Genomic DNA, 25,955 nt, shown 5'->3' on the forward strand with positions numbered 1-25,955 from the left:
GACAAAATAATATTTTATTTTATTATACCGCCTGCTACCTCCAATGCTATGACATAAGCGGTGGCGTTGTACAAACTACCCTTTTATATTATTATTTACACTGTAATGTTATTCCAGCCCCCGGTCTGCAATGCTGATTGGTGGGATCTGCGGGATGTAGGGAGCATAGGGGACCGTCTTCTCCGCCCGAGTCCTCCGCTGGTTATGGATTGACCTTCCTTTGCACTTCTTGTTTCAGCTTTAGAGCGTCCATCGCCCTTCTGTAGAGATCTGCAGGGAGATCAATTATTATAATACCTTTAAATATATATATATATATATATATATATATATATATATATATATATATATATATATATATATCTCTATCGAAGTGAGAAGTGAGAAGAGGGGATTTTTGTGGTGCTTTACAAATGATAGTGGAAACCAATGATTAAAATATATATATATGTGTATGTGTGTATATATATATATATATTATATATATATATATATATATATATATATATATATATATATATATATATATATATGTGTATGTGTGTATATATATATATATATACAGTATATATATATATATATATATATATATATATTATATATATATATATATATATATAATGATTTTAATGAGAATATAGTTAAAATCTAACAAGGCCACTTTATTCACTAATGGTCAACAATTCATAATACAGGTGGTCAATAAGGCTGATATTCAGCTTTAACAGAAGTTGCTTTTTCGTATATTAACCCGACAGGTTTTGCGTTCGCTTCATCAGCGGGTATACAAATCAAAAAAGCGTAAGAACTGTACAAAGATACAAAAAAAGAAAAATAAGTACAAAATATACAAAGCTTGGGTATCATACAGTGTAAGGGATGATATATATATCTGTTGCCAATGCCCGCCCCTAAGTGGAGACACAGAGCCCCTTTTCGCTTGGTTCGACTGGTTTCCCTTGGCGGTGGCTGCCACCAGGAGGTCTGGCACGGTAGGTTCACCTCCTTTAGGGGTGGGCATTGGCAACAGATATATATATATATATATATAGATATAGATCTATAGATATATAGATCTATATCTATATATATATATAGATATAGATATAGATCTATATATCTATATATAGATCTATATCTATATCTATATATATATATATATATATATATATATATATATATATATATATATATATATATATATGTATATAATCTCCTTACACTGTATGATATGGTGGTGGGCCAACTCAATATTGAACCCTACGGACTAAGACTGGATGCCATTAACGTTCAGATGCGTGTAAAGGCAGGCGTCCCAATACTTTTGGTAAGATAGTGTATTTATATATCTAAATCTGTAATATCAAAAATAGCCACTAGATGGCACTAAAATTATATTTGTGAAAGCAAACTCTACAAAATTTTGATATGAGGGGGCTAACCCAGCGGAGGTAACTCTACTAGGGGCAAAGTTTCTCAAATGAACATTGTACACCTTGTTATACATGCGGGGTCTGTTCATTATGTGGGACCACATTGTATATTTTACAAATATTTGTCCCCCCTTACATCAGAGTCCCTCTTACATCTGAGTTTCTATCATAGTTTCTCATTACAACAGGGTCTCTGTTTCATCAGGGTCCCCATCAGAATCCCCTTGCTTACATAAGGGTCCCCACCAGAATCTCCCACTTATATCAGGGTCCCCATCAGAATACCCTGCTTACATCGGGGTCCCCATCAGAATCCCCCACTTACATCATGTTCCCTATCATAATCCCCCACTTACATCAGGGTCCCCACCAGAATCTCCCACTTACATCAGGGTCCCCATCAGAATCCCCCACTTACATCAGGGTCCCCATCAGAATCCCCCACTTACATCATGTTCCCTATCAGAATCCCCCACTTACATCAGGGTCCCCACCAGGATCTCCCACTTACATCAGGGTCCCCATCAGAATCCCCCACTTACATCAGGGTCCCCATCAGAATCCCCCCGCTTACTTCGGGGTCCCCATCAGAATCCCCCCTTACATCAGGGTCCCCATCAGAATCCACTGCTTAAATCAGGGTCCCCTATGGATTTGACCCACCCAACGTACTGCTTTTTGGGGGCCTCCCCAGCTCCAAGCGGGGTGAAACTGAGATGCCGGAGACTAAGAGAAGCCCGGCATTGCTGGGTGGTGGGGGGAGGTAGCATAGTGCCTGTTCTTGCTGGCCATGCTCTTCTTGTTTATCTTTACCTGGGATGGATGTGACCCCAAAATTATAAATGCATCAAGGTGTCAATGAGCTGAGGTGTCACTGAGCATCCAAAAGCACGGGGTACTGTTGAGGGATGCGGTGAACCAAGCCAGCATGAGGCACCTTGAAGGACTAGCCCAATGTCACCTCTGTCACCCAATAGGAGGAAGATGACATGGAAGAGGAGCAGTGCAGAGCAGTGGGGAACCAGCTGGCCTACGCCCCCTGCTGACCTGATGGGGTATTTACCCCTCTAACGGCAGCCCCGCCTGGGTCACCACCAGTACATCCAGAGCTGGTGGTTCCTAACACAGATACAACCTCCTATGGGAGTTGTAATCCAGCAGTTCTGGGGGCACAGTTGGCCCGAAGGACATACAGTTATGATCTGTAATTGCTTCATAGAAGAAATGATTATAATAAATGAAAATATGTTCCAATTTATCATCTCAAAAAAAAATACAACGGAGTTCCACTTTAACATACCAAAGGTTTGGCCCATATCTCCTGTAGAGTGAGGAGGTTTAATTGGTTGCTTTGGAATTGCCTTTCTTTTCCTTCTTCTCTTGGAACCTGGAGAACAGAACACATGGGTATTCATCTACATCAGCCTTTCTCAACCTCTGACCCCAGAGGAACCCTTAAATAATTTTCAGGCCTCATGGAACCCCTACTAAAAATGTATGGGAAGTGAGAATAAGGCCTCTTACATTGGTGGTCAGTGAGAAGAATGTTCCTTACATTGGTGATCAGTGGGAAGAATGTACCTTACATTGGTGATCAGTGAGAAGAACGTTCCTTACATTGGTGATCAGTGAGAAGAATGTTCCTTACATTGGTGGTCAGTGGGAAGAATGTTCCTTACATTGGTGATCAGTGAGAAGAATGTTCCTTACATTGGTGATCAGTGAGAAGAACGTTCCTTACATTGGTGATCAGTGAGAAGAATGTTCCTTACATTGGTGATCAGTGAGAAGAACGTTCCTTACATTGGTGATCAGTGAGAAGAATGTTCCTTACATTGGTGGTCAGTGGGAAGAATGTTCCTTACATTGGTGATCAGTGAGAAGAATGTTCCTTACATTGGTGATCAGTGAGAAGAACGTTCCTTACATTGGTGATCAGTGAGAAGAATGTCCCTTACATTGGTGATCAGTGGGAAGAATGTTCCTTACATTGGTGATCAGTGAGAAGAATGTTCCTTACATTGGTGATCAGTGAGAAGAATGTTCCTTACATTGGTGATCAGTGAGAAGAATGTTCCTTACATTGGTGATCAGTGAGAAGAATGTTCCTTACATTGGTGATCAGTGGGAAGAATGTTCCTTACATTGGTGATCAGTGAAAAGAATGTTCCTTACATTGGTGATCAGTGAAAAGAATGTTCCTTACATTGGTGATCAGTGAGAAGAATGTTCCTTACATTGGTGATCAGTGAGAAGAACGTTCCTTACATTGGTGATCAGTGAGAAGAATGTTCCTTACATTGGTGATCAGTGAGAAGAACGTTCCTTACATTGGTGATCAGTGAGAAGAACGTTCCTTACATTGGTGGTCAGTGAGAAGAACGTTCCTTACATTGGTGATCAGTGAAAAGAATGTTCCTTACATTGGTGATCAATGGGAAGAATGTCCCTTACATTGGTGATCAGTGGGAAGAATGTCCCTTACATTGGTGATCAGTGAGAAGAACGTTCCTTACATTGGTGGTCAGTGAGAAGAACGTTCCTTACATTGGTGATCAGTGAGAAGAACGTTCCTTACATTGGTGGTCAGTGAGAAGAACGTTCCTTACATTGGTGGTCAGTGGGAAGAATGTTCCTTACATTGGTGATCAGTGGGAAGAATGTCCCTTACATTGGTGATCAGTGAGAAGAATGTTCCTTACATTGGTGATCAGTGGGAAGAATGTTCCCTTTTTTTATTAATATAGTCTAATTTTTATTTAATGTGTAGTATTTTTACCTCCATGAGTTGATTGATTATTCTCCAGGGTCTCCGGTGAGACGACCATTCTGGAGTCTGCATGGTGGTGGCGAGATTCCCTGGCGGGAGATACTTGCGGTTCGGGCTTTACATTGGTGATCAGTGAAAAGAATGTTCCTTACATTGGTGATCAGTGAGAAGAATGTTCCTTACATTGGTGATCAGTGAGAAGAACGTTCCTTACATTGGTGATCAGTGAGAAGAATGTTCCTTACATTGGTGATCAGTGAGAAGAACGTTCCTTACATTGGTGATCAGTGAGAAGAACGTTCCTTACATTGGTGGTCAGTGAGAAGAACGTTCCTTACATTGGTGATCAGTGAAAAGAATGTTCCTTACATTGGTGATCAATGGGAAGAATGTCCCTTACATTGGTGATCAGTGGGAAGAATGTCCCTTACATTGGTGATCAGTGAGAAGAACGTTCCTTACATTGGTGGTCAGTGAGAAGAACGTTCCTTACATTGGTGATCAGTGAGAAGAACGTTCCTTACATTGGTGGTCAGTGAGAAGAACGTTCCTTACATTGGTGGTCAGTGGGAAGAATGTTCCTTACATTGGTGATCAGTGGGAAGAATGTCCCTTACATTGGTGATCAGTGAGAAGAATGTTCCTTACATTGGTGATCAGTGAGAAGAATGTTCCTTACATTGGTGATCAGTGAGAAGAATGTTCCTTACATTGGTGATCAGTGGGAAGAATGTTCCCTTTTTTTATTAATATAGTCTAATTTTTATTTAATGTGTAGTATTTTTACCTCCATGAGTTGATTGATTATTCTCCAGGGTCTCCGGTGAGACGACCATTCTGGAGTCTGCATGGTGGTGGCGAGATTCCCTGGCGGGAGATACTTGCGGTTCGGTCTTATGCTGGTGCATTTTATTTTCATTGGCATTTGAAATTTGGGAAACGCTTCCTTCCAGCACCTTCACCTTCTTTCTTTTCCTCTTCTGTGTTTTCTGCAGACTGTAACCCGTCTATAAAGAGAAGAGGAAATACATTGTATTCATTGATCTGATATAGATTTGACGTGATAGCTGAATAGGTCTATATATTTATCTATAGTAAGCATGGGGATGTGTTTATAAAGAATGCACAGAGCTAATCATCTTATAGAACTGCATTCTCTGCTAACGAGGGGAAAATTGAGAGTTATTAGGCAATTTTTTTTGCACGCCGAATGTTACTCATTCGTGCAGAATAAAGTGAATTGGCAAAATACCTCAAATACTTATTTATTATGAACGACAGCGCCATCTAGTGGCCATAAGGAAATATTTTCCTGATCCTTCATGTCCTATATTAATTAATTGAATAGGACCTGGAAGGTATTAGCTTAATGATATTTAATCCCCCCACCCCCCATTTCACAAAGAATAAATGTACTGTATCTCAACAAGTTTTTTTTTATAACCCTGTGAATTTATAGGAGGAATAGTGCCCCATCATTGGTATCAGTGGGAGGAATAGTGTCCCATCATTGGTATCAGTGGGAGGAATAGTGCCCCATCATTGGTATCAGTGAAAGGAATAGTGCCCCATCATTGGTATTAGTGGGAGGAATAGTGTCCCATCATTGGTATCAGTGGGAGGAATAGTGTCCCATCATTGGTATCAGTGGGAGGAATAGTGCCCCATCATTGGTGTCAGTGGGAGAAATAGTGCCCTATCATTGGTATCAGTGGGAGGAATAGTGCCCCATCATTGGTATCAGTGGGATGAATAGTGTCCCATCATTGGTGTCAGTAGGAGGAATAGTGCCCTATCATTGATATCAGTAGGTGGAATAGTGTCCCATCATTGGTATCAGTGGGATGAATAGTGTCCCATCATTGGTGTCAGTGGGAGGAATAGTGCCCCATCATTGGTATCAGTGGGAGGAATAGTGCCCCATCATTGGTATCAGTGGGAGGAATAGTGCCCCATCATTGGTGTCAGTGGGAGGAATAGTGTCCCATCATTGGTGTCAGTGAATAGTGTCTTGAAGTATTAGGGATATTAGTGCCCCGAGGGCTAGGAATAGGCAAACAGGGAGCCTCAAATGACCTGCAGGCCGCAGTTCGGAGACCGCTGATCTAAACTACTAGAAGATATTTTCTCTTCACATAATGGTGACAAATAATGGAATTTTTTTTAGCTATATATTACCTGTGTCAGTATATTCTGTATGGGCTTCAGGGCTCTCTTTTTGCCACACGGGAATGGTTTGTACTCTACAAGGTTGGTGATTTCCTCATCCGTCGCCTTCCATTTTGGCAGATCACTGCAAAACAAAACGTATCTGTTGAAATAGGGTGTCCCGTGATATCTGCCTTGTAGTAGTTATTGTCCCATAATAATATTCAATTACTCTTCTTATTGCCTTTCCTCTTATACAGAGGGGTGGTGGGAAAGAGCAAACATTCTCTCTCTAGTGGTCACTATTTTGTCCTGGTTTTTCAAAGGGCACAGGTGACACATATTGGGGGAGAGCAGGACAATTATCAAGAGTAAAGAAGTCATCATGTGAAAGAATAAAGTTTTCCCCCAGTGTTTATTGGGGGATACAAGAGAATTCTGTGTAGATGCCTTACGTCTAGAGAGTTGGGGACCAGACAATTTTTAAAGCCACCGCTCTTGGATAGACTCCCAACTTTTTTTGAAGGTTGGAGACCAGGCAACTCAAAAGGCTCCTCTTACTGGCTATACCCCCCCCCCCCCCCCTGCACACACTGAGCAAGCCCGACTTAGCTTACTGTTCTCTGAGGAATTGGTGTAGAAGAGGACAGGACCATCATCAGTGGACCCACCTCTATCTTGGCTTAACAAGGCAACGGTTCTTTTGACAACTTTGTGTTCTTTAACGACTCCGTGGACAAAAAAACTGGAGAGCCAGTTTTCACCTGCATGTGGGTGTCCCAGTCTGCAGTAAGGTGGGAAAGTGTCCAGTGTCAGGATCTTGTACCTGAAGGCCCATCCCAGTGCTCTATTGATGGTGGATCAGCTAATGTAGATGGAAGAGTGCATATCTTCCCTGGACAAAATGTAAGTTAATCCCCCCAGCAAATACAGCATTGAGTACCACCAAGGGTTAGATCTTGGCTCTTGCAATCCTGCTTCAATGTCCTTTGGTAGCTCATTCACTTTCATAATCTATGTACAGGTTGCTACTCACAGTTCTCCACCTGTCAAGCTTGCTTTTTCTTCATGGGCCCATGTTCCAGTTCTATCTATCCTTCAGAGTCCTCCACTTGAGGACCACTTGACCTGTGTACAGGCTGCTACCTACATTGACCCATCTGTCAAGCTTGCTATGTCCTAATGGGCCCATATTCCGCTTTTATTCACCCTTGAGGGTCCTCCACTTGAGGACCACTTGAGCTGTGTACAGGTTGCTACTCACATTGCCCCACCTGTCAAGCTTTCTGTGTCTTCATGGGCCCATATTCAGGTTCTGTTCCTCCTTCAGGGTCCTCCACTGGAGGATGACTTGACCTGTGTAAAGGTTGCTTCTTACATTGCCCCATCTGTCAAGCTTGCTATGTCTTATTGGGTCCAAATTCAGGTTCTGTTTCTTCTTCAGGGTCCTCCACTTGAGGACCGCTTGGCCTGTGGTTAGGTGGCTTCTCACATTGCCCCACCTGTCAAGCTTGCTTTTTCTTAATGGGCCCATATTTAGGTTCTGTTGCTCCTTCAGGGTCCTCCACTTGAGGACCACTTGGCCTGTGGTCAGGTTGCTTCTCACATTGCCCCACCTGTCAAGATTTCTATGTCCTAATGGAGCAATTTTCCGGTTCTATCCATCCTTCAACGTCCTCCACTTGACCTGTGCTCAGGTTGCTACTCACATTGCCCCACCTGTCAAGCGTGCTATGTCTCTGTCTCTCAATTCCGCTTTTTTCTTAGTTCATTTCCTCTAATTAGACTAAATTTTTTCTTCTAAATTAGTACCTGATATTCCACGGTTTTACAGCGGTTCTGTGATGTATACTTTCTTTTTGTTCTGTGGTTTCCTGTAACACGCTAGCGTTGAGCGTAGGGTAGCTGAGGGTTACAGACTTTAGAATCCACCGCAGTCCCTTCAGAATCATCCAGTCGTAATGGGAACGGAGGTCTGTGGTGGCGGAGCACGGTTCCTGTCCAATGAAAGGCACAGGAGATTATCTGTCAATGGGGTTCTATTATTTAAAGTTTATAAAAGCTTATTTAAAATGTAATATTATTTTTTTTTTCGTATTTTTTTTTTCTTTTCACAAACACATACAGTACATGCTCATTTTTAATTTTTTTTTTTTCAATTGTTTTCTAAAACTGAAATTTTTTTAAATGACAGTGATGGCAGATTGAAATGGAAAGCTAAATTGTAATACATTAAAAATGTTTTGTGTGCCAATTTTATATTATTATTATATTATTATTATGTATAAATTTGCTCTTGATTAGCTTCAACAAAGCTAACCTGTCACAACAAAATTGTATCAAATAGTAAACTTTTGGTCTCTATGTGATATATATATATTTTTTTTTCAATAAGTTTTTATTAGAGGAAAATATTCAGTGTACAAGAGGGCAGTATGGACTACCAGACACGAAAGAATGTGCAAAAAATGACCATAGAATACAGACATAACATAAACATTATTAGGTCAGATAGTATAAAGGGCAAACCTTGATCCCAACAGCATTCAATAACCCGTGGAACTTTAAAGCAAGCCCAAGGCCTAACAAAATTTGAGGTAGATTTTACCGCAGTGAAAGAAAGAAATTAGGAAAAGAAAGAGGAAACTAGAATGAGAAAAGGCATTCCTGTTAAAAGACTGGCTTGGCTTATATCCCTTCTGGCTCCAGAACCTGCTTGCTCTTTTACTGCGCTCATCTCCGGCTCCCTGACATTTGGGCTTGTCTGACTATCCGTTCCGGTTCCTGAACTCTGGCTATGTTTTGACTACGTTTTGTTCTATTTACTTTTATTATTAAACAAGTGTGATTTAGTGCCGGTTCACACAGGGGCGACTTGTCAGGCGACCTAGCCACCTGACAAGTCGCCTCCCGTTCTGTACAATGGAACCGTTCTAATAGGAGCGACGCAAGTCGCTCTGACTTAGAAAAAGGTTCCTGTACTGCTTTGGGGGCGACTTGAGGCAACTTGCATAGACTTCTATACAGAAGTCGTTTTGCAAGTCGCCATGGAAGTCGTGTGCAGGTCGCCTCGGTGAGGCGACCTGCAAGTCGTGCCGCCCCTGTGTGTACCGGGGCTTAACTGCACTTCTGTCTCGGTCTGATTTCATGGTTTCTGACATCTGCGTATGCCGCATATTTATGTTCCAAAGCTCCCACGTTAATTCCATGGATGTTAGGATTGCTGCGTACCGTTGCAAGGAAAGGTTCTAAGGAAAGGACGAATAGAATAGGGGAGAGTGGGCATCCCTGATGAGTATGTCCCTATGTGATATAAATAAAGTTTTAATTAAAGAAAAAAAATGTGAAGCAAAAAATTAAAGTTACACCGAAGCACTTAAACCCAAAAAAAAAAATTGTTGAGCCTGCCCACTCCCAAGTACTTGCACATACGAACGTAAACACATGCGTCGGTAGGGGGCGCATGCATACAAAAATGTAAATTGCCCTACGCAGGTTGCATATCACCACGCACGCCTGAGTGGAATCAAATATTTTAGGCCCATTGTTCACATTGAACTCTAAACTGATGACCAGTAGGGGGATTTTGTCACCGTGTCGCGGGCACACACAAATTTTAAGACTTCACAGTTTGGTATTTATTTACTTGGCGCAACCTTATCTGTCATATTTTACGTAAAATTGGGTAATATAGTGCGTTTGTGTGCCCTAAAACTACCTTGAGTGTATTTTTGACAGAAAATTGGAGCTTGATCTCGCTAATATTGTGTGACATATAAAATTGGAACTTGTATTCTCCAGGGTCTCTGCTCTCAGAAAGTATATGTTTGAGGGGTTTTTACCTAATCTTCAGGCCTAAAGTGATTTTTTTTTTTTTTAAACGTGTGGAAAACAAATTCAGGTAGCGAAATGGTTAAGTAAACCGAATTCTTTCTATATTAGGTGTCCAGTCTATTTGATCCTCATATTAGGCTACCATTTATTGTCGAGTGCTCCTTCAAATAAAAATTCCACAGGCCCTTGAAACACGGGCACAGCATAGCCATTAAGAATATGATTCCTGTATGACCAACTACTTCCAGTAAAATAAAAATGGACTTACAATTCTGCAAAGTGTTTTATTCTCATTCGCCAGTTTTTCCAGGGACAGCAGTTCAATGATCTCACTGGGTATAAGCGTGTAGGCTTTGTCCTGTTTATTAGCGAATCTGCAAAAAAAAGAAAATGGATTTAGTGTAGGCAGTGAAAAAATGTGGGGTTTAGAAATGACAATCATTTTTATGTCAGTGTTTTGTTTTTTTTTTATCAGAGGTGCAAATTCACACGGGTTACCGAACCTTGTTCTACCCCTCTGTTATAGCATACAAAGACACTGGAGACAATTCCAATCTTGTAGTAACAGTTTGGTGAAGGCCCTTTTCTGTTCCAGCATGACTGTGCCCCCCCCCCCCCCGGTATACAAAGCCAGCTCCATGAAGACCTGGTTTCACCGGTTTGGTGTGGAGGAACTCCAGTGTCCTGAGCAGAGCCCTGAGATTAACCCTTCTGATCACCTTTGGACCTCAGCCCTACAAACCACCATTGGACCTCAACAGTGCCATCTTAAGAGCATTATAGGCCCCGGGCAATACAGTGCACTGGGGCCCTGTCTACACAATCACGCACGATTGCCCATCAAATGTAGCTTTACTGTGCCCGTGAATGCAGCCTCACTGTGCCCGTGAATGCAGCCTCACTGTGTCCATCAAATGCAGCCTCACTGTGTCCATAAATGTAGCCTCACTGTGCCCACCATTTCAGCCTCACTGTGGCCGTGAATGCAGCCTCACTGTGCCCACCATTGCAGCCTCACTGTGCCCATGAATGCAGCCTCACTGTGCCCACCATTGCAGCCTCATTGTGCCCATGAATGCAGCCTCACTGTGCCCATCAAATGCAGCCTCACTGTGTCCATAAATGCAGCCTTACTGTGCCCACCATTGCAGCCTCACTGTGTCCGTGAATGCAGCCTCACTGTGCCCACCATTGCAGCCTCACTGTGCCCGTGAATGCAGCCTCACTGTGCCCACCATTGCAGCCTCATTGTGCCTGGGAATGCAGCCTCACTGTGCCCACCATTGCAGCCTCATTGTGCCCGTGAATGCAGCCTCACTGTACCCACCATTGCAGCCTCATTGTGCTCGTGAATGCAGCCTCACTGTGCCCACCATTGCAGCTTCACTGTGCCCACCATTGCACCCTCACTGTGCCCACCATTACAGCCTCGCTGTGCCCATGAATGCAGTCTCACTGTGCCCACTATTGCACCCTCACTGTGCCCATGAATGCAGCACCATCGCCTGGTAACACACACACAGCGGGCATCTCCTCCTGTGTATCACGGAGCTGGCTGGGTCTGTGTTCGGCGGCCGCGCTGTAACAAGGTCCCGCCCCCCTAGACCAGCTCGTGTGATAGGCGGAACACTGATTCAATCTACTATTACACGAGCCGGTCTAGGGGGGCGTGATCTTGTTACAGCGCGGCCGCCGAACACAGACCCAGCCAGCTCTGTGATACACAGGAGAGAGTGAAAGAGCGGAGCGCTGCAGCCGCAACTCAAAGCGGCCCCAGGGCAGGCGGTCTACCGGTGTCCCGTTAGGCCAGTCCGGCCCTGGCTGGGGTTGCTGGGTAGGTGGGCCCCCCAGGCAAGTGGGGCCCCCGGGCAACTGCCCAGCTTGCCCATGCGAAAAGACGGTCCTGGACCTCAACCCTACTGAACATCTTTGGACCTCAACCCTACTGAGCACCTTTGAACCTCGGCTCTACTGAACACTTTTGAAACTCAATCCTATTGAACACCTTTGGGCTTCAGCCCTACCGAACACCTTTTGACCTCAACCCTATTGAACACGTTTGGAACTCAACCCTATTGAACACCTTTGGACCTCAACCCCATTGAACACCTTTTGAACTCAACCCTATTGAACACTTTTGGACCTCAACCCTATTGAACACCTTTGGACCTCAATTTGGACCTCAATTCTGCTAAACACCTTTGGACCTCAACCCTACTTAACACCTTTGGACCTCAAACCTACTGAACACCGTTGAACCTCAAACCTACTGAACATCTTTGGACCCAAAGTCTACTGTACATCTTTGGATATCAACTGTACTGAACACCTGTGGACCTCAACCCTACTAAATGCCTTTGGACCACCTCAACCCTACTAAGCACTTTTGGACCTCTGCCCTTATGAACATCTTTGGACCTAATTTCTACTGATCATCTTTGGATCTCAACCCTACTGAATATCTATGAACCTCAACCTTAATTGAACACCCTTTACTGTTTCAACATGACTGTGCCTGTGTACAAATGCAGCTCCATAAAGTCATGGTTTGATCAGTTTGGTGTGGAGGAACCAGAATGTCCTGTACGGAGCCCTACCGAACACCTTTGGACCTCAACCTTATTAAACACCCTTTACTGTTCCAGCATGACTGTGCCCCTGTGTACAAAGACAGCTCCATAAAGACATGGTTTGACCAATTTGGTGTGGAGGAACTCAAATGTCCTGTACAGAGCCCTGACATCAATCCTACTGAACACCTTTCAGATGAATTGGAATGCTGATTGTGAGACAGTTCTTCTCATCCAACATCAGTAACTGACCTCACCAATCAGCACAAATTGCCACAGACACGTTCAGGTGCTTATGGAAAGCCTTCTCAGAAGAGTGGAAGATCCGATAGCCACAAAGAGGGACCAACTCCATATTAATGGCCACAGTTTTGGAAAGGGGTGTCCAACAAGCTCATAGAGGCTGTGATGGTCAGGTGTCCACAAACTTTTGCCCATACAGTGTACATAATACATAACAGCATTACAAAATTGAAGAACTTACATTAAAAGCGGCTTCCCAGACACTTTCGGGTGTTTGAGGATACACGGGAGGATACTCGCCACTTCCTGTAAGCTTCCCGGGTCACTAGAATCCACTAAAAAGACAAATGCGTGGGCTTGGGGGTAATATAATCTCCAGTTGGCTCTTGCCTTTTGTCCACTGGGTAGCTCGAGAAGAGTGAGATCAAAGTGGTCAAGTCGAAGGCGAGTTTTCAGAGGATCAGAAGAAGGAAAGACCTGAGATGGGTAAACTAGAAAGAAAAAAATAAATTCAGGTTTTCGGACTGCAAAGCCGATATCTCAAAACTCAGTTGAAGTTGTTTGACCTCCAAGATGACTTTAAGCCCAATTCCAGGAAAATGTTTTTTTAAAGGTCCCCTGACCTGTGGACAAAATAAAAAAGCAGCCTGGCCGCAATACACACCTTCAGTCTGGAGCTGTCCCCTGCAGTACCCCAACACAAAATGTTGGGTGTCAGTGCACACAGACACTGAACCCAGGGAAACTTCCCCTCTTGCCCCCCCTCACACGCAAACACACACAGACACTATAACCAAGGCAACTTCCCCTCCTGCACCCCTTACACATGCACACAGAGACACTGAACCCAGGGCAACTGCCTTCCCTTACAAACACACATACAGACACTGAACCCAGGGCAACTCCCCCCCCCCAAACACACACACACATGCACAAATACTGAAACCAAGGCAACTGCCCCTCCTGCCCCCCCTTACACACACGCAGACACTGAAACCAAGGCAACTGCCCCCCTTACACACACAGAAACTGAAACCAAGGCAACTTCACTTCCTGCCCCCCTTACACATGCACAAACACTGAAACCAAGGCAACTACCCCTCCTGCCCCCCTTAAACACACAGACACTGAAACCAAGGCAACTGCCCCTCCTGCCCCCCATTACACACATACAAACACTGAAACTAAGGCAACTGCCCCTCCTGCCCCCATTAAACACACAGACACTGAAACCAAGGCAACTGCCCCTCCTGCCCCCCATTACACACATACAAACACTGAAACTAAGGCAACTGCCCCTCCTGCCCCCATTAAACACACACAGACACTGAAACCAAAGCAACTGCCCCCCACTTACACACAGACACTGAACCCTATACCTACCATCCCTGACACCAGACTCAAAAATATCAGACACAATTCCAATTCTTATTGTACCAGCTGTGCTACGTATGAAACCTATTGGGTGGATTTTTGGGAAAGGTGCGCTCTTCTCTGATTGGATAATTCTATATTCTCACCTCTCTTGATGACTCTGATCACCGAAGTTTTTCCAGCACCTTCCAGCCCCATGAAGAGGATCGTCACATTCCTGCAAGACGAAGTCACCCCATTACATACAACACATCCTATGGATCAGAACATTCATCATGGATTCCTATTGGTGATCATCACTCACAGCTGTCAGTTAACCAACCAAAAAAGACAACATTTAGCAAAATCTGTTTTATTTTCCCGCTTGTGACCCCATTGGGGAGCTTTCCCTTCACTTCCTGTCCCATAGCCAAAACAGGAAGTGAGAGGAAATCCTAAACCATTGTCCCCTTTGAAAGAGGCTCCTGTTCTGGTGACAAAATTTGCCACGTGATTGGACAGTCCACCCCCCCCCCCCCTCCCCCGCTTAAAGGATAAGAAAAAATGTGTGAACAAGTATACTCTTGATTGCAGAAGAAGAGACATGCAATGAGAATGCGTGGTGGCCCTTTGGTAATGTCAGGGGCCACACTTGAGTCACTTACATTGGCCAGTCATTTTGTCATGGGACCCCCAGCCACGCTCGGGAGACCCCATGGGCAGGGTATGGGTTTTAAGAGTCTCAGATGGGGTCACATAGGAACGTTTTGTAATGTGGACAATTTATTTCCTCTATAAAATGCGGATCGTATCCCGGTGTTGGCCTCACCTGATTGGTTCCTGCTTCTTCTGTATACAGTGCCAGCAATGGGAGAAGAGATGGAACATCTTCCAATACCTGATCAGAGAAAGCAACATTTTATAATCATTATAATATTGCATACAGTACATTGCATTATTTTGCATTATTGTTATTATTATTATAGCATTGCATTACAGTATAGTGTATTATTTTGTATTATTATTTAGCATTATTATTTTTTGCATAATTATTTTTCACACTATTATTATTTTGCATAATTATTATTATTATTGTATTGCATTATAGTATAGCACATTATTTTGCACTATTATTTTTCACATTATTATTATTTCACAATATTATTTTGCATTATTATAGTATTGCATTATAGTATAGTGCATTTTTTGCATTATTATTCTTCATATTCTTATTAGTTCACATTATTATTTTTTGCAGTATTTTTTCCCATTTTTATTATTTTGCATTATTATTATTGTGCATTATTATTTTTTCACATTATTATTATTATAGTATTGCATTATAGTATAGCGCATTATTTTTGCATTATTATTTTTTGTATTATTATTAGTTTGCATTATTATTTCTATAGTATTGCATTATAGTGTTGCACATTATTTTGCATTATTATTATTTTGCATTATTATTATAGTATTAGAGTATAGCGCATTGTTTTTCACATTCTTATTTTTCGCATTATTATCATTTCTCATTATTATTATTTTGTATTATTATTATTATTATTATTATTAATATAGTATTGCATTAGTTCACATTATTATTTTTCGCATTATTATTTGTTATTATTATTATAGTATTACATTATTTCACATTATTTTGCATTATTATTATTATTATTGTTATAGTATTTTATAAACATTGTATTACTGCAGTATTGTCGCTTGTATAGAAAGAATTGTACAACGCAGCGACAATATATAAAGTGTAAATTGTAAAGTGGAAACCCCACATGTGCATTTCATTATGTTTTGTTTATCATTTCCCCAAATACAGAAATAATGCGAAAAATAATTTGCTGCATTAGTAGCGGCAGCAAAGATCCCGCCTTATTTCCTGGCTGGAGGGCGCCCAGCGTCCTCTAGCCCTTTCCTCCCCAGCTTGACTGTCGCTGGCTCCGCCCCCTTTCCATTGGATTTCAGTTCTTTCAACCACGGAGACATCACATGTGGGTGTTACCTATGCAAGTACAGCCAGTCTAGGAATGCCCCCTCGTCCAGACTGACACCCAATCATCAAGGCATTTTGATATTTTTGCATAACTCCTCCCAAGAGCCCGCCCACTGCTTGCATCAGGGCTGAGGGCTCCTGCAATGAAAATGGAAATGTATTATTTACAAAATTCACAAGGGGGGGCACAAGAATGGCAAAAAAATAAACTATTTTTTAAAAACTTCCTTGATGGGAGGGGCACAGACAGAGGGAAAAACCTGACTATACGTTTACACACTTTGCTACTTTGTAATATAAGAAAATGAATAACAACAATTAAAAGTACTATTAATATTATTATTTTTATTATTAGTTGTATTATTAATCATATTATTATTTTTATTCATATCATCATTATTATTATTATTAGTTGTATTATTATTCATATTATTATTTTTATTCATATCATTATTATTATTATTATTATTTGTATTAATATTATTATCAATATTGTTATTAATAATATTAGTCATATTCATATTTTTATTATTATCATTATTTTATTATTTGTTATTAATATTCGTATTATTATTATTAATTTTCTTTGTATTATTACTATTATTATTTACTATTAATATTATTATTATTTGTATTATTATTACTACTATCATCAATATTATTATTCATATTATTATTATTATTATTAGTTGTATTATTATTCATGTTATTATTTGTGCTATTATTCATATCATTATTATTATTACTTGTATTAATATTAGTAGTAGTAATACCATCATCATCGTCATCATTTTTTATTATTATTATTTTTTTTAATACTCTTATTATTATTATTATTATCATCATCATCATCATCATCATCATCATCATCATCATCATTATTATTAATATTATTTTTTTTTTTTTTATTACTTTTCTTCTTATTACTATTATTATTATTATTTTTATTATTATCAATATTATTAGTATTGTTATTTGTATTATATATTATTATTATTATTATTATTATTATTATTATTATCAATATTATTATTCATATTGTTTTTTGTTTTTTTGTCTAAAGAATTTAATTTGAACAAATTCAAGCATACAGATTCCAGAAATGCTCACAGTACAATGCAGAGTTGTGATGCACAGGAACAGGTATTATTATTATTATTATTATTATAATTATTATTATGATTGTTATTATTTTCTATAAAGTTTTGGTAAAAGCTTATCACTGATTTCACAATACTCCTGACACCATGATTATTATTCCAGGTATTTATATGGCGGCGGCAATTTACACGGCGCTTTACAAATTGTACATTCATGTCAGTCCCTGCTCTTAGGAGCTTACAATCTAAGCTCTCTATCTCACATACATATCCTGGGGCCAATTTAGACAGGAACCAAATAACCTCTTTGGATCTCCTGGTGCCCAGCCTGTGGCCCTTTTGGTATCTGATGTGTGGCCCTCAGACCTCAGCAGTCTGTGGTGGGAACATTGATTGGGGGAATAGCATTGATCTCTACTGTCCTCATGTAACCTCTTCCCAGTTTAGTGTTGTCTTCTGCAGCCTCTCCCCACCTACAATGTATCCTGTCCTCACTCTCTGACCCTCAGTTCCTCTATTAGGTTTGCGGTCTCTGACACTCCTCTCCAGCATTATATATACAGTGGAACCTTCGATTACGAACATAATCCGTTCCAAGAGAATCCAAAGGAAACCCATACAAGCACCGGGAGAACATTCAAACTCCATGCAGATATTATCCAAGGCAGAAGTACCAACCGCTAAGCCACAGTGCTGTCAGGCCCGGCTCCCACCAGCCCATTCTCTAAAAAGAGATCCACGGCGGGAAGTGGCAAGGCAGTCACAAGCAAGTCGCACAACTTTGGGGTTGCAGCAGCCTAAGGCCCTCGCTCACATTATGGGATTTGGAATTGCAGGCAGAATCACGGCAAAAGGCACGGCACGCGTTTTGGGTGCAAATCTTCTTAATGGCACCCCCAATGCAATTTTTCTGACACACATTGATGTGAACTTAGCCAGACAGGCACTGCCGCCTATCAACTCAACGTGAAAAAAATTTGTTGCACGGGCAATACGGCTACGGCATGTCAATAGCCACCTCCGGCTGTATAGTGGACTTTAGATGGGCGGCTGGGGGGCAGTAGAACCTTCCTAACTTTCCTGCCCCATGGCGAGGTCTTATGCCGAATCCCATTTCTAACATAATATTATACACAACACAGATGCGGTAACTTGCATACATTTGGTAATTTTGAGGGAGATATTCATGCAAGAGTTGCTCTTCTACATTCAATAAATGAAACCTCCCCAACCCATCAGAAGGACACGTCAACGAGATCAACATTTGGCTGGATGGTTATGACATCGATGGTTGGATGGATGGACGGTTATAACATCAATGGTTGGTTGGATGGTTATGACATTGACGGATGGACGGTTTTGACATCAATGGTTAGATGGATGGATGGTTATGACATTGATGGTTGGATGGGTGGACGGTCATGACATCAATGATTGGATGGATGGTTATGACATCAATGGTTGGATGGATGGATGGATGGTTATGACATCAATGGTTGGATGGATGGATGGTTATGACATTGATGGTTGGTTGGATGGATGGTTATGACATCGATGGATGAATGGTTATAAAATTGATGGTTGGATGGATGGACAATTATGACATCAGTGGTTGGATGGATGGTTATGACATAGATGGTTGGATGGATAGATGGTTATGACATCAACGGACGGTTATGACATCAATGGCTGTTTGGATGGATGGATGGTTATGACATCAGTGGTTGGTTGGATGGATGGTTATGACATCAATGGTTGGATGGATGGTCATGACATCAATGATTGGATGGATGGTTATGACATCAATGGTTGGATGGATGGATGGTTATGACATCAATGGTTGGATGGATGGATGGTTATGACATTGATGGTTGGTTGGATGGATGGTTATGACATCGATGGATGGATGGTTATGAAATTGATGGTTGGATGGATGGACAATTATGACATCAATGGTTGGATGGATGGATGGTTATGACATCAATGGTTGGATGGATGGATGGATGGTTATGACATCAATGGTTGGATGGATGGATGGTTATGACATTGATGGTTGGATGGATGGTTATGACATTGATGGATGGATGGTTATGAAATCGATGGTTGGATGGATGGACAATTATGACATCAATGGTTGGATGGATGGACGGTTATGACATAGTTGGTTGGATGGATGGACGGTTATGACATCAATGGCTGGTTGGATGGATGGATGGATGGTTATGACATCAATGGTTGGTTGGATGGATAGTTATGACATTGATGGTTGGTTGGATGGATGGTTATGACATCGATGGATGGTTATGACATCAATGGTTGGTTGGATGGATGGATGGTTATGACATCAATGGTTGGTTGGATGGATGGTTATGACATCAATGGTTGGTTGGTTGGATGGATGGTTATATCATCAATGGTTGGTTGGATGGATGGATGGATGGATGGTTATGACATCAATGGTTGGTTGGATGGATGGTTATGACATCAATGGTTGGTTGGATGGATGGTTATGACATCAATGGTTGGATGGGTGGATGGTTGGATGGTTATGACATTGATGGTTGGATGGAAGGATGGTTATGACATTGATGGTTGGATGGAAGGATGGTTATGACATCGATGGAAGGATGGTTATGACAGAACTCAAAAAAAGGTTTACAATGTAACTTACGTGAATTGTGTTCCTGCTGGCCACTCGGCTCCCTCCATGGCATCTCCTTGTAATCTGGAATCCTGATTCCTTTAGTTTACAGCTAATCTGACAGAAGGAGATAAGAGGATCATAGGAGCTCCCAGGCCTGAAGAAGGGGGGAGGTAATGTGTTGGTTTACCTGGCTGCTGCCAATGGGTGACCTAATTAGTCTCCTAAACAACATCTGCTCAGCTCCCTTCTAGAGCGCAACTCAACACAAGGTGGAGCTGGCCCCACACCGGGACAATTCCCTTTACAAATTTTCATCTTTGGAAAGTTGGATTTTCTAAAAGTTAGCGCAGACAAATTAACCATTTCAGCCCCGGAAGGATTTGCCCCCTTCCTGACCGGAGCACTTTTTGCGATTCGGCACTGCGTCACCTTAACTGACAATTGCGCAGTCGTGTGACGCTGTACCCAAACAAAATTGACGTCCTTTTTTTTCCCCACAAATAGAGCTTTCTTTTGGCGGCATTTGATCACCTCTGCGTTTTTTTTTTCTTTGCAATATTTTTTACTTTTTGCTATAATACATATCCCCCCAAAATATATAAAAAAAACTATTTTTTTCCTCATTTTAGGCCGATATGTATTCTTCTACATATTTTTGTTAAAAAAAAAATCGCAATAAGCGTATATTGATTGGTTTGCTCAAAATGTATAGCGTCTACAAAATAGGGGATAGTTTTATGGCATTTTTACTATTAATTTTTTTTTATTATTAGTAATGGCGGCGATCTGCGATTTTTATCGTGACTGCGACATTATGGCGGACACATCGGACACTTTTGACACTGTTTTGGGATCATTGCTAAAAAAAATGCACTGATTACTGTGTAAATGACACTGGCATGGAAGGGGTTAACCACTGGGGGGCGATGAAGGGGTTAAGTGTGTCCTAGGGAGTGATTCTAACTGTGGGGGGGGGGGGTGTTCTACAACTCACATGACAGCGATCACTGCTCGCGATGACAGAGAGCAGTGTTCTCTGTCCTGTCACTAGGCAGAACGAGGAAGTTCTACCTCTCCATGACACGATCACGGGCACCCGGCGGACATCAGGCCCGCGGGACCCGCGGTCACAGTAAAATGCGACAGGCGCGCACGTGGTGCCACTTCTTAAAGGGGACGTACCTGTACACTCTTTTGCCCACTCATTCCTTTCTGCTGACGTATATCGTCGCGCAGCGGTCGGGAAGTGGTTAACATTCATTTTTGACTGTAGTGATAAACAATTTCGAAGGACGGGGATGACATTTTTTTTCTAAATCTAAATGAATACATATTGTAATTAGGGATAGAGATGCACAACGGAAAAAAATTGTTTCCTTTTGGATTCGTTCGTTAATTTAATTATTTCGTTTTGTCACATTACTTATGTTAGAATGATTCGTTTTCAGAATTTAAAATTCAAAATTCGAAATTCGGGTTGAGCCTGGGAATGCCCAGAAGGCTCTGTTTTGTAATTGTTTATGAAAATTATTAAAAAAAAATACATTAGAAAAACTAGAAATTCTAATTTATTCAAAATTTCAATTTTAGAAGACAGCTATATTCATTCTATTTTATTTTATTCTATTCTACAGTGCCTTAAAAAAGTATTCATACCCCTTGAAATTTCCCACATTTTGTCATGTTACAACCAAAAAACATAAATGTATTTTATTGGGATTTTATGTGATAGACCAACACAAAGTGTCGCATAATTGTGAAGTGGAAGGAAAATGATAAATGGTTTTCCAAATTTTTTACAAATAAATATGTGAAAAGTGTGTGTGTGGGGGGGGGGGGCATTTGTATTCAGCCCCCCTTTACTCTGATACCCCTAACTAAAATCTAGTGGAAAAATTTGGAAAAATATATATAGTTGGGAATATATGAACTCAGAACTCATGAATAGGGATGAGCCGAACACCCCCCGGTTCGGTTCGCACCAGAACCTGCGAACGGACCGAAAGTTCGCACGAACATTAGAACCCCATTGACGTCTATGGGACTCGAACGTTCGAAATCAAAAGTGCTCATTTTAAAAACTAATTTGCATGGTATTGTCCTAAAAAGGGTTTGGGGACCCGGGTCCTACCCCAGGGGACATGTATCAATGCAAAAAAAACTTTTAAAAACGGCCGTTTTTTCGGGAGCAGTGATTTTAATGATGCTTAAAGTAAAAAAAAAAAAAGTGAAATATTCCTTTAAATATCGTACCTGAGGGGTGTCTATAGTATGCCTGTAAAGTGACGCGTGTTTCCCGTGTTTAGAACAGTCCCTGCACCAAATGTCATTTTTAAAGGAAAAAATCTCATTTAAAACTGCTTGCGGGTTTAATGTCATGTCGGGTCCTGGCAATATGGATGAAAATCAGTGAGACAAACGGCATGGGTACCCCCCAGTCCATTACCAGGCCCTTTGGGTCTTGTATGGATATTAAGGGGAACCCCGCACCCAAATTAAAATAAGGAAAGGTGTGGGGCCACCAGGCCCTATATACTCTGAACAGCAGTATACAGGCGGTGCAAACAAGACAGGGACTGTAGGTTTGTTGTTAAGTAGAATCTCTTTGTAATTTTGAACGGGTACATTTTTAACGTGTTTAGCTCCAGCCAAAAAATCTTTTTTAAGCTTTTTGGAAAACATAGGGAAGGGTTATCACCCTGTGACATTTGTTTTGCTGTCTTTCCTCCTCTTCAGAAGATTTCACCTCACTTTTTGTCCCAATGGATTGGAAAGCATCAGTGGAAAGGAGAAATGTTTTTCCCATGTTAACTCTTACAGGAGAGAATTTCCCTTCCTAGGGGTAGATTTCATCTCACTTCCTGTTGTCTCCTTCCGTTTGCAAGTAGGAGTCGTTTGTAAGTTAGTTGTTTGAAAGTAGGGTCCTGCCCTATATACTCAGCAGAAATTTGGGCCTTAGGTGTTGTTGTGGCCACAACACTGTAAGCCCTCACAGGGCCCTGCTGTGAAATATTAGATCAAGAATTGTAATTACATGCCCCTGTTGAACAGGAGCTGAAAAATTAGGCCTTAGGCACTGGTGCTGGTGCCACAACACTGCAACCCCTCACAGACACTCTAGTTGGAACGCAGGAACGAGCCCTGCTGCAAAGTATTGCATCAAAAATTGTAATTACACACCCCTGGTAAACAAGGGCTGAAAAATTGGGCCTTAGGCACTGGTGCTGGTGCCACAACACTGCAACCCCTCACAGACACTCTAGTTGGAACGCAGGAACGAGCCCTGCTGCAAAGTATTGCATCAAAAATTGTAATTACACGCCCCTGTTAAACAGGGGCAGAAAAAATGGGCCTTAGGCACTGGTGCTGGTGCCACAACACTGCAACCCCTCACAGACACTCTAGTTGGAACGCAGGAACGAGCCCTGCTGCAAAGTATTGCATCAAAAATTGTAATTACACGCCCCTGTTAAACAGGGGCAGAAAAAATGGGCCTTAGGCACTGGTGCTGGTGCCACAACACTGCAACCCCTCACAGACACTCTAGTTGGAATGCAGGAACGAGCCCTGCTGCAAAGTATTACATCAAAAATTGTAATTACATGCCCCTGTTAAACAGGGGCTGAAAAATTGTGCCTTAGGCACTGGTGGTGGCGCCCAGAACCAAAAATGTTCTTACAAGCTATCAGCGTGATGATTGAGGAGGAAGAGGATAATTACTCAGGGATAGTCACTCAGCATCAGCATAGGCAGTCTTTGAAGGGATCTGAGATTTCAAAAAAAATTATTCGGTTACATCAGCATCAGGTGCTTGGTAGCTGGTGGTGATCCAAGACTGATTCATTTTTATGAAGGTCAGTCGATCGACCGAGTCAGTGGACAGACGCACCCTGTGATCGGTTACCACGCCTCCAGCAGCACTGAATGTGCGTTCCGAAAGAACGCTGGATGCAGGACAGGCCAGTAGCTCAATTGCATACTGTGCAAGCTCTGGCCAGTGATCCATCCTCAAGACCCAGTAACCCAGAAGATTTTCGGTGGGAAAGGTGTCCAAGTCTGATCTTGCCCCTAGGTATTCCTGCACCATGTAAAACAGACGCTGGCGATGGTTGCTGGAACCGATCATACCTTGGGGCTGCGGACCAAAAAATTGTCTGAACGCATCGGTCAGACGGCCACCTTCTCCACCGCTCCTTCTTTGACTGACCGAAGCCTCAGCAACACGTTGTCCAGAAACAGGAGTTTGTAACCTCCCAGTCTCTGGGAACGCGTTGCACAGACCTTTCTGCAAGGCCTCCCGAAGATGTTTCATCCTCTGCTCCCTCTGCGATGGCAAGATAAGGTCCGCAACCTTACCCTTGTAACGTGGATCAAGGAGGATTGCCAGCCAGTATTGGTCCTTCTCCTTGATACCACGAATACGAGGATCCTTACGCAGGCTTTGCAGGATCAGGGAGGCCATGCAGCGTAGGTTTGCTGAGGCATTCGGTCCGGAGTCCTCTGGGTCACTAAGGACGACATGGTCCGCAGCCACCTCCTCCCAGCCACGTACAAGTCCATGTGTTTCTTGGGACTGATCCCTTAAAGACTGTTGCTGATGCTGAGTGCCAGGCTCCACCTCCATACTGACACAATCTTCCTCCTCCTCCTCGTTCTCTTCCTGTGTGATCGGCGGGCACGCAGGAACACTGTCTGGATAAAGGGGGCCTTGAGAGCTAAGGAAGTCCTCCTCTTCCTGCCTCTGTTCTGCCTCAAGTGCCCTGTCCATTATTCCATGCAGCGTGTGCTCCAACAGGTGGACAAGGGGGACAGTGTCACTGATGCATGCACTGTCACTGCTCACCATCCTCGTGGCCTCCTCAAATGGTGACAGGACAGTGCATGCATCCCTGATCATGGCCCACTGGCGTGGGGAAAAAAAACCAAGCTCCCCTGACCCTGTCCTGGTGCCATAGTCGCACAGGTACTCATTGATGGCCCTCTGCTGCGTGTGCAGCCGCTGCAGCATGGCCAACGTTGAGTTCCACCTGGTGGGCATGTCACAGATTAGGCGGTTCTTGGGCAGGTTAAACTCCTTTTGGAGGTCCGTCAGCCGAGCACTGGCATTATATGACCGGCGGAAATGCACACAGACTTTCCTGGCCTGCCTCAGGACATCCTGTAAGCCCGGGTACCTGCCCAAGAACCGCTGCACCACCAAGTTAAGGACGTGAGCCAAACAGGGCACATGGGTCATTTGTCCCTGTCGGAGGGCAGAGAGGAGGTTGGTGCCATTGTCGCAAACCACCATTCCTCCCTTAAGTTGGCGTGGCGTCAACCACCTCTGAACCTGCCCCTGCAGAGCTGACAGAACCTCTGCCCCAGTGTGGCTCCTGTCCCCCAAGCACACCAGCTCAAGCACCGCATGGCATCTTTTGGCCTGCGTACTTGCGTAGCCCCTTGAACGACTACGGAGCACCGCTGGTTCCGAGGAAGAGGCCATGGAGGAAGAAGAAGAGGAGGGGGTGGAGGAGAGAGGTGTGTCACAATCATTAGCATTTTGGAGGCGTGGTGGCGGAACAACCTCCAACACTACTGCACCTTGTCCTGCATCCTTCCCAGCTGCCAGCAGAGTCACCCAATGCGCCGTGAAACTTAGGTAACGTCCCTGTCCATGCCTGCTGGACCATGAGTCAGCGGTAATATGCACCTTACCACTGACCGCCCTGTCCAGCGAGGCATGGACATTGCCTTCCACATGCTGGTAGAGAGCCGGAATCGCCTTCCGTGAGAAAAAGTGGCGTTTGGGTACCTGCCACTGAGGAACCGCACATTCCACAAACTCACGGAAGGGGTCAGAGTCTACCAACTGA

General features: G+C 42.7%; 1 protein-coding gene across 1 annotated transcript; it reads right to left on the bottom strand.

Annotated features, from left to right (window-relative positions):
- On the bottom strand, positions 1-20,219 carry LOC141108784 (ADP-ribosylation factor-like protein 13A). The gene is made up of 10 exons (XM_073600714.1): positions 20,131-20,219; positions 15,181-15,249; positions 14,519-14,589; positions 13,240-13,489; positions 10,454-10,559; positions 8,164-8,348; positions 6,382-6,496; positions 4,991-5,210; positions 2,734-2,820; positions 1-270 (listed from the first exon to the last, which is right to left on the bottom strand). The coding sequence occupies exons 1-10, from the start codon at positions 20,166-20,168 to the stop codon at positions 203-205; spliced, it is 1,209 nt and encodes a 402-aa protein (XP_073456815.1). The 5' UTR covers positions 20,169-20,219; the 3' UTR covers positions 1-202.
- Between the last annotated feature and the right edge of the window lie 5,736 nt (positions 20,220-25,955).

The sequence above is a fragment of the Aquarana catesbeiana genome, linkage group LG09 (assembly GCF_042186555.1).
Source record: "Aquarana catesbeiana isolate 2022-GZ linkage group LG09, ASM4218655v1, whole genome shotgun sequence".
Lineage (NCBI taxonomy): Eukaryota > Metazoa > Chordata > Amphibia > Anura > Ranidae > Aquarana > Aquarana catesbeiana.

What these genes read in the sequence shown, in the direction of transcription:
- LOC141108784 (XM_073600714.1), bottom strand. Translation starts at nt 20,168, where the DNA reads ATGGAGGGAGCCGAGTGGCCAGCAGGAACACAATTCAC. An exon ending in TACAGAATATACTGACACAG is followed by an intron (nt 5,211 to 6,381) that starts GTAATATATAGC and finishes TTCTCTTTATAG; the next exon opens with ACGGGTTACAGTCTGCAGAA. An exon ending in AGATATGGGCCAAACCTTTG is followed by an intron (nt 271 to 2,733) that starts GTATGTTAAAGT and finishes ATCTCCCTGCAG; the next exon opens with ATCTCTACAGAAGGGCGATG.